The 16,919-nt window shown below is 43.8% G+C and overlaps 1 protein-coding gene across 1 annotated transcript; it reads left to right on the plus strand.

The window, feature by feature from the left end:
- Positions 1-9,341: 9,341 nt before the first annotated feature.
- On the plus strand, positions 9,342-9,953 carry LOC123101260 (uncharacterized). Its single transcript, XM_044522788.1, has one exon. It carries the CDS (start codon positions 9,546-9,548, stop codon positions 9,951-9,953), a length of 408 nt encoding a protein of 135 aa, XP_044378723.1. The 5' UTR covers positions 9,342-9,545.
- The last annotated feature ends 6,966 nt before the right edge of the window (positions 9,954-16,919 follow it).

Here is a 16,919-nt window from a genome sequence, read left to right on the forward strand (position 1 = left end):
CATCCAAACCATCATTTCTTTCTTCCATCCCGGAATGGAGATCTGACCCAAGGAAGGAATTGCCTTCTTTCTCATGCCAACCAGATGGATGCGGCCCAGAGCTGAGTGAATTCCCTCTGGGTGAGCGCTATGGAGATAGGCCAGGATCAATGAAAATAACCGAGATTGATCGGTATCCATCGCTCAGAGAGCTGCTTTCTCCCCGATATCTGTATCTGCTTTCGGACGGCCAAACAAGAAAGAAGAAGGAAACTTCCATTTCGCATAGCTGCTAAAGTAGTAGTTTTTGTCAAATCATACTTCTGACCAATAGTATCAGTGGCTTTATGCGTCCGCAACCTAGTTTTGTATCTGCATAGTGAAGGAAAGAAAGAAGCATGTTAAGGTGACTTGAGGGAAAGACTGATCCTGATAGACAAGAATAAGCAGCAAGGCTAAAGCAGGGATTGGATTTACTTCTTCTATTGTCAGTAGCATCATTTCCCTTCCACCCTCTCAAGAACTTCCTGAAGCCCTGAGACACTTGTTACCAATAGTCTGGAATGGAACATTTGCAACAGTTCTTGTAGGCCATTTCTGTAACAGCATATCTCTAAACCCTTCTTGCGGATGGTTCAAAACGAAACTTAGCGACAGCCCCTATCTTCCCCATTTTCTATAAGTAAAGGACAATGATCTGACCCAGCTTGCAAGAGGGATAGTAAAACTTAGGAAATAAATCCTCATAAGTTGAAGAAACCAGAACTCTATCCAAAACTTCTCTCACTGGCCTGTCTTGTTTGTTAGTCCAGGCCACCAACCCTTCTCAGTTCCTGTAGTTCAGTTTCAGATATGAAAGCATTAAAAGCTTCCATCCTATTAATATGTATTCTGCCATTGTTTCATGAGCAAATCTGATCATGTCCCGCAAAGGTAGATCAACACTCTGCACAAAGTTAGTGAGCTCTGACAAAAACATAGCTCTTAAATTTGGTTGGACCATAAACATCCACCCAAGAACAATTATCACAAAGCCTCTATACTCAAACACCATGGAGAAATTGACCCTCCCCAATGAGGTCTGCATCCATGACATCCAGATTGACTCCAATAAGCATTCCACCTTTACTGCCAATGGCTGGCTTGCAAAACCACTTGAAAAGCTTTCTTCCACCAATTGCCATTAACTCTTTATCTGAGAACTGTTCTCTCTTAGTTTCTTGCACACAAACTATGTCCACCCACTCTATCACTTCAGAAGGTTGCCCCCTTCTACCTGGCCAGGCCCCTCACATTCAAGATTAGTGTCTTCATGGCGGTATCTGTTTTTTGTTATGCATCCTCTTAGCTCTGCTCATAGTGTTCTTGTCACCAACTGGTATACAAGTATTGTGATTATCTAACTCTTCAACAATTTGAGTAATATCCTCATTCTCTAAATCAGAGCTTAACTCGACACTAGAAGACTGCTCCTTCTCATGAGCAGATAACTTCTTTTTCTGAGCAGCTTCATAAAGCAATGCTTGAGCAAGTTCTCTTGCCTTAATAGAATTTATAGACCTGTCAATTTCCTCCTACGTACTGCCCAACACTAGACCACTATCTACAGAAGATTTTACTAGACTAGCAGAATCAATGGAATTGCAAATAGCATATCTGTTAGTAGAAGACATACCTGGTTCATCAAGATTCTTGCGTGAAGCCATCCTTTTTGCACGTTGCTGAATAGGCATGCCATCCTTCGGGATCCTATCCTAGCACTTGTCCTCGTTGCTTTAATTCTTGTGTTTGCACCTCATTGAACTTCTCTTGTTCTTTGGTCATTCCAGAAAAAACATCCATACCTTAATAATAGGGGCTTGTGTATAAAGGAAAGCAGCAAACCGGTCAAAGGCGAAGCTGTTCTATCTCAACTCTCTGACTTGAAGGAAGATGTGGCGGATCTCAAGGCTGGCTCTATTCCAAGTACAAGTTCTGAGGTGAAATGCGTTGATGTGGCCAATCGATATACAGTATAGTTGAATGGTTCGACAAGTTCACATGCCGGAGCTACCTGTTCTCCGCGATTCAATTGGTTCTTCTGCCTTGCCTTCTTATCTATCGGTCCCAAGGTCAAAGAAATAGGTTCAGTGGTTCTACCTCCCAAAGGTTAAAGAAAGACATCGGTATTAAGACCACTCCCTCCGGATGATGATATGTCCCAACCATCTATAGCCCATGGTTCATTACTCGGGAATTCGGAGAGGTCAGATGAGATAGATGGGTGTGTTCAAAATGGAATGATCCCCTTTTCTCATGTTTGCATTTTTGTTGTCCACAAACAAATAAAGAGTCCGAAAAGATGTACGCATAACAGACTCAGTACCTAGGTCAATGGGTTCAGTGGAGAATTGTGTTACTGTAATAGCGAAGGTATCTATGAAATGCAGTACCAAGGTCAATGAAATTGAAAGGCACCTCTGACAACAGAATCAAAAGGGATTTGGAGGCTATAGACAACTCAGAGGGGTTTTCATAAAGAGAAGCTTTCGCGTAGTACACCTATTTTTCTATAGAAGTGAATGGCTCCTTAGTTGGCTAGTCTGATCAATCGGCAGGCTCAGCCTCTACTCGTATTCTGATATAGAAAGAAAAGAACCGAACTCATGGAGGGTGAAAGAAGAATCTAAAGTTGATACTCTGCCAAGGGATCTGTCCACAACTGGTACTTCACATGCCTTAGAAGTATATTTGAATGAGAATGAATGAAATGAGCAAACGTTACTAGGAAGGTGAACTCGCTATCAAACTACTGCCTGCGCTAGGGGAAGCGCGAAAGAAAAACCTATTTCAAGCAAGATCTGATACCCTTGAAGGACTCCCAGGAATGAGAGAGCAAGTACAAGGACAATCTTATTTTCTAAGGATAGGCGGTATTCCATAATTAATATAGTTTGGTTAGAGTGGATTTGAAAAGCTACAGCAGATCGATAAGTTGCTAATTTAGCTAAGTCAACTCCACTATGGAATCTAGCTCTCCATAAGAGGGTATTCCCAATGAGACAAGTAGTTTATCGAAGGGACCCTCTGTCTGAAGATTGTAGTCCGGATTTCTCGGAATAGAATAATTGAATGAGCGGGTGCAGATGGTCAATCTCCATCTTGAAGCCGAGTCTCTCTGTCTTCTTATTTTATATAAAGATATAGAGAATAACTCGATCGATCGTAGAATGATTTCGTGATCTGATCTTCATTTGGGCGGCTTTCGCTCAATCTGTGGTTGTAGTGATAAGGCAAATCAAAGGGGTCAAAAAAGAAGATATAGAATTGTAGCTAACGGGGTTCGCTCGCCCTCGCCTGTTACTATAGTGTGTCAAGTTTCTCTCTTTCCAATCGGGATTTTTTAGGTGTGAAGTGAAGTTCACCAGAAACGCTAGCTATATGCTTAACACAGGGTAGGGGAATGCTATTTCTGTAAGATTTGGGTAATTTGTTTTGTAGAAGGACTCACTTGACCAACGCTTGCACTTGTTTGTGTTAATGAATCCAGCAAGACTCTAATATGATTTCTAAGGATTTGAAGAACGGCGTGTACATGTTTCATTTCACCTAATCCATCATTTGAGGAGTGGGTATGAGGGCTTCTTTCACTATTTCCCTAAGTTCAAAAGTGAATGTGGAAACGTTGTCTATGGTCTGGTTATAGCATCCCCTTTCTCAATTCCTTTCTGGTCAATAAGGATGGTTATAGCCAGCTTAGAAGGGAATTCTAAATGTAAGAAGTTGCTGGATGGTTTGCTCCAATGAAGAGGTATACCTAGGTAGGAGGGAGGGAGCTTTCCCACTTTGCAGACGAGTAGTTCTGCCGCTCCGCGTTGGATAGGAAAGGGGTGGAGAAGGTTCATTTATCAGGAATCTACTTGTTGCATAATGCACATGCCACAAACGATAAAGTGGAAGCACACTCAGATGAAGAGGAAGGTGAATTGATCAATAATCCCATGTCTTTTTTTGCTGAGAAATCTTGGATCAAGACATACAAGGCAGCATTGGTCAAACATAGGACTACCTAGGCTAGGTCATTCATTGCTTGGTCCGCTATATTCGTTTTGTCTTCTAGTTCTCCACAGGGACTTCCTACTACTCCGCCGAATCTCTCATCTGAGAAAGTAGGTCACCTGGGTCGGGTAAAGCAGCGTAGATAAGGCTGGAGTTTATGAACAAGTTGATGTCTACTAGGGCATTGACCGTACAAGCACGTAAGTATAGGGCTCGGCTAGGAATTCGTTTATGCTTATATTTATAAGCTTTCTTCTCACTAGGTAGGGCGGGCAGTTGGTCTTATTGCCCTGCATCATATGAGAAGGAGTTCTTCCACGAAATAGAGGTCATCTATGGTCTTTGTGGCATTGATGGATAGTACTGGTCTGTTGTCAACAAATAGACTGGCTAGGTCACAGTCTGCTAAGTCTACTAGTGGGATATGAATATGCATTAGTAGTAGTTATTGCTGCCGGATTGGTATTAACAGTTGGTCAAGTCTAACGTAACGTTTTTTAAGTAGAAGGATAGGGCATTAATTACTTGGGGTCGATAGGTACACCTTTATAATAAATTATTAGCACAAAGCTCTCATCTCACTTTTCATAGGTAGGCGAAAACTCTATAGTGATAGTGTAGTGTATATTGGCTTGGATTCTTTCTATTGTTACGGGAAAGGCATATCACCACCCAGTTCTTCTTCGTCTTAATTAATAACTCCTTCCTGAACTTCAAAGTACGATAGAAACTTACTTATATCTCGTAGGAAAACTAGAGAATGAGCCATCTCCATCTCGTAGAGAAACTAGAGAGGTGTTGGGCGCAGCTGAAAGGAAATCCAAGAAGATTCCATGAAAGGCTAGCACGATTAGGATCCTTTGTAGGGTTTATCTCGGAAGAGAAGGCTATGAAGCGAACATCTCTTCTTTGGGAGAGAGGGGAGGTTCTATGCAGGACACTTAACCCGTGCCGGAGGACTGCACACAGCTGGTACAACCTCGTGTGGTACATTTTACATGTTCTTACAAGTCCGATGGTACAGTTGACCTAGTATCGAATTATTATAGATTACGTTGGCAGCCATTGCCCCCTGCATGTCGTCTGACACGATCGAAATGAAACTTTACACCCCCTAGCAGCCCCCTGTCGGCATCGAAAACGGAGGGAAGTGCGCGTGCTGATGTTTAATCATGTGACGCCAATGATGTAAGCGCGGGCCCGCAGGTGCAGACAGGTTCGTCGGGGGCAAGCTTCAGAGGTGGGGGTACGATTGTGGAAGATCGCGTGGAGGCAGGGGTTGGAGATGTGATGCAAGGGTGCGGGGAATTGGGTGGAAGGACAGTCGTTAATGTGGAGTCAGGACGGGCGTGAGGCAAGAAGTGGAGGGAAGTGGGATCTAGATTAGAAGAGATAAATACGATATTCCTGATACCCGCGGACGATCCCTATCCTAGCTTGGCAATCCCTTGAAAATGCAATGCATTTTCCCTTGAGATGAAATTGCTTTTTCGGTGGCAACTAAAAAAACTCTCAAATCAACTGACGCATATTCCCTTGCTTCTGTTAACTACGCATATCTCCTGTTTCTATACTTGCTAGCTAGCAACCTCTTATCACACAGAAAGCGTGACATGAATGCATACCCCCGTGTATACAACTCCTTACTATCTCTAATATACCGTTGCTTGTTCGGCGCATAGACCTATTATTATTATCGGTCAGGCTTTCCTTTTGGCAGGTGATTACTATATATAATATAGCGGGCTTCCCTTATCCGTTCGCTTAGGTATCTGACTGTGTAGCGTAGTTCGCCGATTCCTGGGGCCGGCACGGCACAACCGGATCCCCATCCTTAGCCAAAGTCCGTACTTTACCCCGTTCCTGATCCCCAATGCCAGGGTTGAATAGTAGCCAGCCATGAGATCTATACTTTATCCATTGGTCAAGTAGCATAATTGTTTACCAGGTCTTTCTTCTTGGATAGATATGGCCCTACCTTCCTCTTGAGGAATCCGTTCAAGATGCCCTGGCTACACTGACTGGACTATGTTGTGCGCTTTCGAGAAGATTCACACTACTGGCGAAAGGAAGCGGATAAGCTTATCACGAACGGCGCATCCTAGGACAGATAAATATGTATCATCCCTTTTGGAGATGACTACACTACTGGAGAAAGAATCCATAAAATACTAGTGTGTTCAATTGGAAGATCATAAGTAGGACGGATAATATCCAAAGACACCAGTCCATCAAATTCCCTAAACTTCAATCAAATCAAGAAGAAACTAAAGAAACCGCGGAAGAAAAGCAATGGTTGTTCGGGGATAGGTCCCGCAATGAAAGTATTAATAAATCGAAAGTAGATTGGCAAGAAAGAGCAGTTGGTCATCTCGGAAAGATAGATAAAGCTAAATCTAGGAAAGCAAGTTAGGAAACCCTAGATAGGAGCAATCCGTTCCACCACTCCTGAGAATTTAGGGCATAATCACCCGCGGAGCAACTGGGGTACTTAACACTGTAGTAGTACAATCGGTTGTCTTTCTCTAGCCAATAACATGGCAAGAGGTGGACGGCAATGAAGTTGAGGGTAATGACAACAAACTAAATCCCAACACTTAATGCAAATGGCTCTAAATGGTCTAAAGATACAAATTATTCGACCGAGATGGGTTTACCTCACTCGTTTGTAGAAACACTTTTGAAAGAACAGACAAGATCCACCAGATAAAAAATTGGTACGCCACACACGGCTGCTCCGGCGAGCGATGGGGGCACGGGGGCGGTGTTTCTCGCAGTTCCTCGATGGCTAGGGGAACGGATAAATCCCCTTTCTAAATGACTTGATTATCCCTCGACTAGGAAACAAGAGTACTCTTTACCATAGGAAAGAAGCTAACTCTGAAAAAGAGAAATGGAATCATCGAGATAGGAGCTAGTTCCTGGATTGAGAGAGTTCTGCCTAATGCCTAAATTGGATGGTGGATCTTCAGCTTTAGTGAGTTCACTCGTAGAAATGTCCGTTTGATTGCTCCTCGGGTGCTTCCTTCTTTCAAATCTAGATTTCCTAGAATCATACCTTCATCCATTCTTGGCAAGCCTTCTTCTCTGATGGTATAGATGAAGACACCGGATCCCCATCCTTAGCCAAACCTTCAATTCAAGCTAGGGCAACAAAGGTTTCATCAAAAAGGGATGGATGGCCTCCACTCACAGATCCACTTTCTTTCGGGGCCATCAATACAATAGAATAGTTCTGTTCTTTAGCCGACGTTTTTCCTTGCCGTCTATATCCGAGCGGTTCCCTTTGGCATATTTCACTTGCTTTGCTACTACGGTACCTGCATTCTTGAAAGAAAAAGGGATGCGTAGTTGCCCTTAGGAGACAGATGGTCCCATTTATCCATAGAATAGGTTCAAGAAGATGAGACGCATTGATGTTAATGAACTTGAGGTTGAAGTTCTAGTAAGCTTAAGCATAGGTTTAGGTGCACAAGTGGTATACCAAAATACTCGTTTAACTACTCCGCAATGGGACACCCTTCTCAAGGTGGGTCCCCTTTCGTACGACCTATTCTCTCTCTGAAAGTAGCAATAGAAGAAGGATAGCTTCATGAGTTCATTCTGACTCCTAGTTCGAAAGCTTTTCCTTCTGCTTGGGAACGATCTTATCCCGAGTCCTCTATGGAGTGAAGGAAGTGATGCCAATTCTACCGGGTCCGGTACCCACTTAACAACAGATTCCATTTCTCTTGACCGATGGTGTTCTCCCACTGACTTGCTAAGGAAGAGGCTAGTTCGCGTGGACGCTGCCCTACGTGGTGTTGCTCGTTTTTAATGACTCTGAAAAGAGTTTACTAATGAATTCCAAAGGATTTAGGTATTTGACTAGCAGTCATCTTCATCAGGTCTAGATATTGCTGTGAATAAGTGTTCTTTCGCTTGAATCTATGGATTGGCTTAAGCAAGCATGGTATCTTTGGACCAGACCTCGAACATCTGCTTCTATAGGAGTTCATGTCTGTCAACATAACTAGTTTGACCCCCCTTCCTAAAGTATACATACAGCTCTTTTCTATTCTGATAATAAGTAAAGTGTCCCTCCTCCACCAGTCGATGAGCCTGCCTGAGAATCTACGCACTAAAGCCATACTGCAGGATTGCCCCCCATCATTCCAGCTTTAACTGCCTATTCGGCTTCAGCAGTGGTTTTCCAAAGGCGCTCTTCCCAGATAAAAACGGTTTTTATTCTATCCATAGGGACTTTTCCTCCAACTAGATTGAGCACGAAATCCAAGGACCTTGAGTAACCACAAAGCCGAAGGGCGAGAGAAAACGGATCAATCACTAGAGACAGCTTTGTTTGTTGATAACAAAGATAGCCTGCCTTGACTTGAATTGAGATAAAGGAAAGGTAGTACATTGATATCGCTCCGCATTGAATTGAGAAAAAGCATTACCGGATTGTGGAGGATCAATAGACTCTGCCATCGATAGACAGAAAGACGCTTCAATTGCCCATTTCTCTCCGCTATTCTTCGCTTAGAAGGGCTTGACTTACTTAACTTACCGCTTTCCCGAAACTAGCTAAAAAAGGGTCAGGTATACCTGCCTGATGAGATAGGGTTTTTTCTAAAGCGGGAGCTGCTGTCGGTATGGGCAATTTCTTAAGTTCTTTGATTGATTCCATCCCCGAGTGCTACCAAAGTTCCTCTAATTCCTCAGCCAGATATTTCCCTTGCCAGACTTTCCCGATAGCGGAATTGATAGATGTTACCACGGAGCGGTACCTAGCAACCTTCATTCCTGCTTTTCCGTCTTGCCTTTGCTACTTGAGAGCTGGCAGTTTTGTACCCCACATGAAAGTCTCCCAGAGGGAAGTTTTGTAAAAGGTTCCTAAGACACAGCATGGAAGAGTCAAAATATTTAGAAGCGAGGTCCAAGAATGAAGAAGGGGTAGAATTACTGAATGAATACGAGCTGTGGCTAATACCTGAGGCATAAAAGACGCATTTTCTACGGGATCCCGAAACCACCAGCCACCCCGACCTAATTCATGATGAGCCCACCAACTTCCTGGCGAGATGCCTATGGTTAAAAACAACCGACATGTCAAGATCCAAATTCGAATTGGTTCCTGGTCCTGGTCAGAGACCACCGTGTTCGCGCCGGCGGTCCAACAAAGAGGCGAAGTAGTGGTGTCTTTCTTTCCATTACGAACGACACGCTTCGCCTGCTCCCTCCTCGTGTCCATTAGCGCTCCTGTCCAGAGTGAAGAGAAGGCAAAAAAGCGCCGTCGAAGTAGCATGAGCAGGCTTCTATTGCTACGCAACAATAGAGCAGGCGCGTCGCCCACAAAATGTTTGAATGATCGGGTAAAGAGCGAGCTTCTTATATGGGATCCGACGCATCCAGCAGAGCGAAGCAGCGTTCCATTCTTTTCGGCGGCATCCTTCCGCATTGGCGGCGAGTGGAGTGCCACAATCCCATTCATCATTTTTGATCTACATAACCCAAAGCCCATAGCACTAGCGACATCTCCGGCATAAATGCAAGGAGGATGTATAGCTGATATAGGATCTTGTGGAACTAGATTTGATTCTGCAAGCGGTTCGGTACGAACGAAGAATTTTCGAACAAAAGGATCGGAACTCGCTGATAGGAAAGGAGAGAAAAACAAAGCAATGCCAAGAGCTCCGTCAATCTGCTATTCATCGATAGACGAAGCTCTCTCTTTTTCATCTCGTGCCAGATGTAACAAAAGATTAGTCCTTTTTCCTTCTCGCGAACCACGGGAGCGCCCAGCGCCCAGAAGAGCAAAGCTCATTTTGAAAACAGGGTCAAGCGGCGCATTAAAAAGGGCTGGCCCGTTAAAAGGACGCTTACTTTGTGAACGAAGTTCAGAATCAACAAGGGTTCTCCGAACAAAGGGAGTGTACAACTGGGGTGCAGCCTGACTTTTTTGTTGGAGAGATAGAATGGAGTTCTTCACAAAGTTCGAGACAAAGGAAAAAAATCAAAGTTTCTCTGTAGCCTCTTCGTTTTGAGACATTATGGCTTTGGGGTCGACCCCGGTAACAAAAAAGGAATCCATAAAAACTTGGGATCCAACACCATGATAAAATACTACCCTCATGATTAGACCATATCCCTGAGATATGATAAAAAAGGTGCATTAGCGGTTAATACGTTGTAATTAGATAAGTTATTTGGAATATGACGGAACGAAAGACCAAGGAAAGGAAGAAGAATGCACCAAAATGCAAGTGGTGCGCCAAACGCTGGTGGTTGTTTCTTGTTGTAAGTGAATGCAACAAAAAGACCCGGAAATAACGAATAATGAGAAAATTCATTTATAGACATTTCGTGCTCATTTCCAAATTTATGCTTAGTTATTCCCATCATCCGGTAACCACAAGATGATCCCAATCTCCTTTTAGTAATAGATCTTTTTGATATGTCTCAGTCTCAGCGGCAAGGAAGAGAAAATTCATCGATTCGTTTATCAAGAAAGTGGACGAGCATGGCGGTCCCTATATCTGTGAGGGCTGTACCACTTTTTTTCAAGTCAGCTTAAGAGGTTCAAAAGAGAAAGTCACTCTCCTTATTCTTGGCTAGTGGAATGGAAGCAAGACTCTTTCCTATCCACTTTGCCAAGGGGAGAGAACTAAAAGATAACTCAAGCTAGACAGAAAGGTGCAAAAGTCCACAGTTTCTTAAGGATCCTGGGCATGGCTTTTTCGAACTTAGTTGATTTCGCAAGAAGCAACTTGAAAAGCACAAAGACTACATCTAAACAAACCTTACGTCTTCGTTCGGCTCATTCTTGCTTATCTCACCCTATTTCCTTACTTTAGCTTAGAAGTAGGCATATGGGAAGTTACACAAAGATGACTTATCGGTTGGCCTAAGCTTAATCGATTCCATTCTTTCCAACATCATATACGCCTAGTGAAATGCATCTATCTCCTCTCCTCCCCTTCTTTCTTTTTATCCATTTTATATACCTAGTCGAAGACTACTTCAGATTATAGGGCGGGCTTTTCTACCCATTGACCGGGACCGATCACTGTGTTTGACCGCTCTTGGTATTCATACCTTGGACTTTTTCGCTAGGAGCTGATCCATTCTTTAAGAGCTCTATACATAAAGAGAAGGCGTATTCACTTAAAGGACTGTGAAATCTACCCTATGCCCCGAAAAGTCTAGGCACCTAAATAAAGTAAAGATGGGATCCCTGACCAATAGATTAAGCTATCCAATGAGTTAGGAACCTTTTTTATTCCCCCTTCTCTTCTCTGCTTTGCTCGAGGGAATACGACGAGCACTATCTCCAGCATTCAGGTGGTCCTATCATCTCTATTTCCTCCCGACATTTCCTTCTCTAGTCAGGGAAGCCATAATCAGTCAGTAAGAAGTATATCTATAGGGAGTTTCTAATAAGAGAACTGGATGTGCGAAACTTGTGTCAAGAGGGCTGTAGAAAGGAGAAAAAGCATAGTTCAAACTAGCCTCATCACAAAAAAAAGCCCATGATGAAATGTCTTCTTTGAGGTGGCACAAAGACGAAAGTAATTAGTTCAACAAGGCCGATGATAGAAGGGTTGGGCCTAATTAATTGTTGTGGTATAGAGATGAATGAGAGGATGGAGATAGCGGTAGTCCTCCCATTAACTACTTCATTTTCATTTATGAATTTCATAGTAATAGAAATCCATGTCCTACCGAGACAGAATTTAAAACTTGCTATCCTCTTGCCTAATAGGCAAAGATTGACCTCTGTAGAAAGACTGATTCATTCGGATTGATATGAGGACCCAACTCCGTTGCATTGCCAGAATCCATGTTCCATATTTGAAGCGGGTTGACCTCTGTGCTTCTCTCATGGTACAATCCTCTTCCTGCTGAGCCCCCTTTCTCCTCGGTCCACAGAGAAAAAAATGTAGGACTGGTGCCGACAGTTCATCACGGAAGAAAGAACTCACAGAGCCGGGATCGGTAACTAATAGTACTACTAACTAATACTAATATATAGAAATATATATCTAGAAATATAAATGAACTAATATATAGATAATCGAAATTGAAAAGAACTGTCTTTTCTGTATACTTTCCCTATTCTATTGTTATCACGGGTCTTATGCAATCGATTGGATCATATAGATATCCCTTCAACACAACATAGGTCATCGAGAAGATCTCGGATGACTCACCAAAGCACGAAAGCCAGTTAGAAAATGGATTCCTATTTGAAGAGTGCCTAACCGCATGGATAAGCTCACATTAACCCGTCAATTTTGGATCCAATTCGGGATTTTTCTTGGGAAGTTTCGGGAAGAAATTGGAATGGAATAATATAGATTCATACAGAGGAAAAGGTTATCTATTGATGCAAACGCTGTACCTAGAGGATAGGGATAGAGGAAGAGGGAAAAATCGAAATGAAATAAATAAAGAATAAAGACAAAAAAATAAGTCGAAGATAGAAGAGCCCAGATTCCAAATGAAGAAATGGAAACTCAAAAAGGATCCTTCTGATTCTCAAAGAATGAGGGGCAAGGGGATTGATACCGAGAAAGATTTCTTCTTATTATAAGACGTGATTTGATTTGCATATGTTTGGTAAAAGAACAATCTTCTCCTTTAATCATATCATAAATGGAAAGTGTTCAATTAGAACATGAAAACGTGACTCAATTGGTCTTAGTTAGTCTTCAGGACGGAGTGGAAGAAGGACGGAGACTCTCGAACGAGGAAAAGGATCCCTTCGAAAGAATTGACCGAGGAGTCGTATGAGGTGAAAATCTCATGTACGGTTCTGTAAAGGGACAGTAAGGGTGACTTATCTATCGACTTTTCCACTATCAACCCCCAAAAACCCAACTCTGCCTTACGTAAAGTTGCCAGAGTATGATTAACCTCTGGATTTGAAATCACTACTTATATACCTGGTATTGGCCATAATTTATTTCCATTTCCAAGTAAGATGAGCCGAGACGAGTTTATCAGCACCGATACCCCCACGCATCGTGGCCGGTTCCCTCGGGGGTAGAAACTTAGCTTGGAGAAAGATCCCGTTGATCTTCGGGCTGGCCCGTGCCTATTGAAAGTATGGTGTCTCATAAATGCTTTGTTAATGCCTCTTATTCGTAGGATCGGTCCAAAGCGCGGCTGAGTTGACGTTGATATACAGGAGTTGTATTGCTGGAAGAGTAAAAAGAAGGGTCTGGCGGACCCTTCTTTCCTCTAATTTACCCCTACTGCTTATTAGCCTGTCGTATATAACAGATAAGAAGCAAGACAGAGAATTGAATAAGTAAAAATAAAGTCATGTGTACCCTTTACCGAAAAGCAAATATGACAGATAGGGTATGACATATTGCTTATTCCTGATTGATCTAGTTGACGACAGTTGCCTTGTTGGACCGATTGTGGATTGGAATAGAAGTTTCTTATATACAAATATTCGTGTTTACTGATTTCGCATACTGGGAATGGAACTTGATGTAACCCATTGGAAACTCTCTTTGAGACTCATTATCTGTTATATACGACAGGCTAATTAAGTCCTTCAATTTCAGAAAGGAGTCTTTCCTTACTTCCTTACACAAAACTGTTATGTTGTTATGCTGCTCGTGCAATCAAAACTTAGAATAGAAGAAAAAGAGTTCCCTCGGGACCCATCCTCTTCTCCTTTGCTTGTGTGACTATCATGAGAAGAATTCCATTCCAAGAAGTCAAATAACAAGAAAAAGAAACGAGGTCAAGATTCGTTGTTACCAGTACCGACGAAATGGAGAAAGTGTCCTCCGGGAACGCAATCTACTATATTAGTTGGTGTAGCAAAAGAAGAGGATATCCCCTTTTTTGACCCATTGGTCTTCAGACCAGACCCATACCATAGCTACAAACACTTTTGAGTCAGAGGAGACTGGCCAGATCGCCTTCTTGAGGCTCTCTGGGCTTATCGGACGTCAATCTGTATAGCCACTGGTCCCCTTCTCCTTAGTCGTTGGCATGGACACCATTCTTCCCAGTTAACTCGACGATTCCTTCCCTGCGCGTTCTGCTCGACGATGATATGACTGATAATCAAAAGCAAGAGGCTCTGCTCTCGAAACTTGACCTCCTCGATTCGATCGATGGGGGAAAAAAGGTTACGAGCGGCAGAGCACGCACAAGTCTATCAACGTCAACACAGCCGCGCTTTGGACCGATCCCGCGAATAAGAGGCATTAACAAAGCATTTATGAGACACCACACTTTCAATAGGCAAGGGGCAAGGCGCGGACGATGAGAGGAGGCGCCGGGCGCGAGGTGGCAATGAACGGCGATGGCGGGGCGGCGGCCGGAGGCGCGGACGGCGGCGGCACGCTCCGGCGCGGTGGCGGAGCTGGAGAGAGGAGGAGGCCGGGCTCGCGCGGGCGCACGCGGGCTGTGGTGGCGGCGACGGTTGGGCCCGCGGGGGGCGGCTCCGGGCTTCGGCGGGCCCGCGGTGGAGGCGCGGTGAAGTGGGGCGGCCCGGGCGATGTGGCGCACCCCGATTGGACGAGGGCGATGGCGGGATTTGTTCGGCCGGACCGGACGTGTCCGGCGGCGCAGGGTGGAAGAAGGCTAGGGTTTACCCGCGAAAATGGAGGGAACACCTATTTATAGATTCTGGGAGTTAGGAGAGTCCAAATGAGGTGCGGTTTTCGGCCATGCAATCGTGATCGAACGGCCGAGAGGAGGGAGGAGGTTTGGATGGGTTTTGGGCCACATTGGAGGGGTGTTTGGCTGCAACACACACGAGGCCTTTACGGTTCCTCGGTTAACCGTTGGAGTATCAAACGAACTCCAAATGGCACGAAACATGACAGGTGGTCTATCGGTAGGTTACCAAGTCCACTTGGCAAATCTCGTCCGATCCAAGAACATTTAACACCCGCACATGAAAAGAGGCAAAAGGGGGCGTCGGAGGACATAGGAGTGTCGGATCGCAAAACGGACAATGGGTAAAATGCTTGGATGCATGAGACGAACACGTATGCAAATGAGATGCACATGATGACATGATATGAGATGCATGACATGGACAAAATGCAAAACAAAGACAAAACCCAACCATGAGGGAATATCATAACTTAGAGCTGAAAATGGCAAGAGTTGGAATATAAATATGGCAAGTTACATACGGGGCGTTACACATAATCCCAAAATGATAGCGGTAAATCAATAAGAGATATCATAGATCGCACCATATCTAATAAAGTGCGGTTACGACGTTCAGACACACCATTACGCTGTGGTGTTCCAGGTGGCGTGAGTTGCGAAACTATTCCGCATTGTTTCAAATGAAGACCAAACTCATAACTCAAATATTCACCTCCACGATCAGAACGTAGAAACTTAATTTTCTTGTCACTATGATTTTCCACTTCACTCTGAAATTCTTTGAACTTTTCAACTGTTTCAGACCTATGTTTCATCAAGTAGATATACCCATATCAGCTCAAATCATCTGTGAAGGTCAGAGAATAATGATACCTGCCGCGAGCATCAACACTCATCGGACCGCATACATCAGTATGTATTATTTTCAATAAGTCTGTTGCTCGCTCCATTGTTCCAGAGAACGAAGCCTTAGCCCATGAGGCATGGTTCGCAAGCATCAAGTGATTCATAATCAAGTTATTCCAAAAGCCCATCAGCATGGAGTTTCTTCATGCGCTTTACACCAATATGACCTAAATGGTAGTGCCACAAATAAGTTGCACTATCATTATTAAACTTATATCTTTTGGTTTCAATACTATGAATATGTGTATCACTACTATCGAGATTCAATAAAAATAGACCACTCATCAAGGGTGCATGACTATAAAAGATATTACTCATATAAATAGAACAACTATTATTCTCTGATTTAAATGAATAATTGTCTCGCATCAAACAAGATCTTGATATAGTGTTCATGCTTAACGCTGGCACCAAATAACAATTATTCAGGTCTAAAACTAATCTCAAAGGAAGATGTAGAGGTAGCATGTCGACCGCGATCACGTCGACTTTGGAATCATTTCCCACGCGCATCGTCACCTTGTCCTTAGCCAATCTATGCTTAATCCATAGCCCCTATTTATATTAGCAACATGACCAGTATCAAATACCCAGGCGCTACTGTGAGCATTAGTAAGGTACACATCAATAACATGTGTTGGGGATATTATTACATAAACCGGCCAGGAGTGGCGGGGATAACTATATGATGATTACTATTTGAAGCCCAGGAAGACAAAGGATGATGGCGCTTGACGAAGGCTCGAGGCCCAAAGGCGGGTTAAGGCCTGTAGACATAAACCGACATTATCGTGTAACTTGTATTGTAAGATAGGAGGAATAGAGACTGAGTTGGACACGTTGATGATCCGGCCTCGGGACTCTATAAACCGACGAGCATCGACCTATCTATATAAAGGGACGACCCCGCGGCGGTTTAGGGACGACAGACAACAACTCGAGAGCCAGGCAAAGCGGATTCGCTCCCTGGTCATCAAAACCCTAGCAATTCCATCACAAATGGAGTAGGCTTTTACCTTCATCGTAAGGGGCCGAACCAGTATAAAACTCTCGCGTCCTTTGTCTGCTTTAACCCCTTTAAGCTAACCCGTAGCGATGGATCCACGACTAAGTCCTTCCACAAGGAAATCTGCCGTGACAAACCACGACAGTTGGCGCCCACCATGGGGCTATCGCACGATGGTTTCGAGTTCTTGAAGGACAGCTTCAAAGGACTCAAGGGATACACTGTGGGCCGGATGACTAAAAGTCGTCGTGGCAAGCTTTACATCGACGATGCAAGATGGAGTCTCGAGGCCGGTTCAATTGAATACGGGTACCGGGTCCCCTTTGGGGGAATTCACGTCATCATCAGCAAGATCGGC

The sequence above is a fragment of the Triticum aestivum genome, chromosome 5A (assembly GCF_018294505.1).
Source record: "Triticum aestivum cultivar Chinese Spring chromosome 5A, IWGSC CS RefSeq v2.1, whole genome shotgun sequence".
Taxonomy (NCBI): Eukaryota; Viridiplantae; Streptophyta; class Magnoliopsida; order Poales; family Poaceae; genus Triticum; species Triticum aestivum.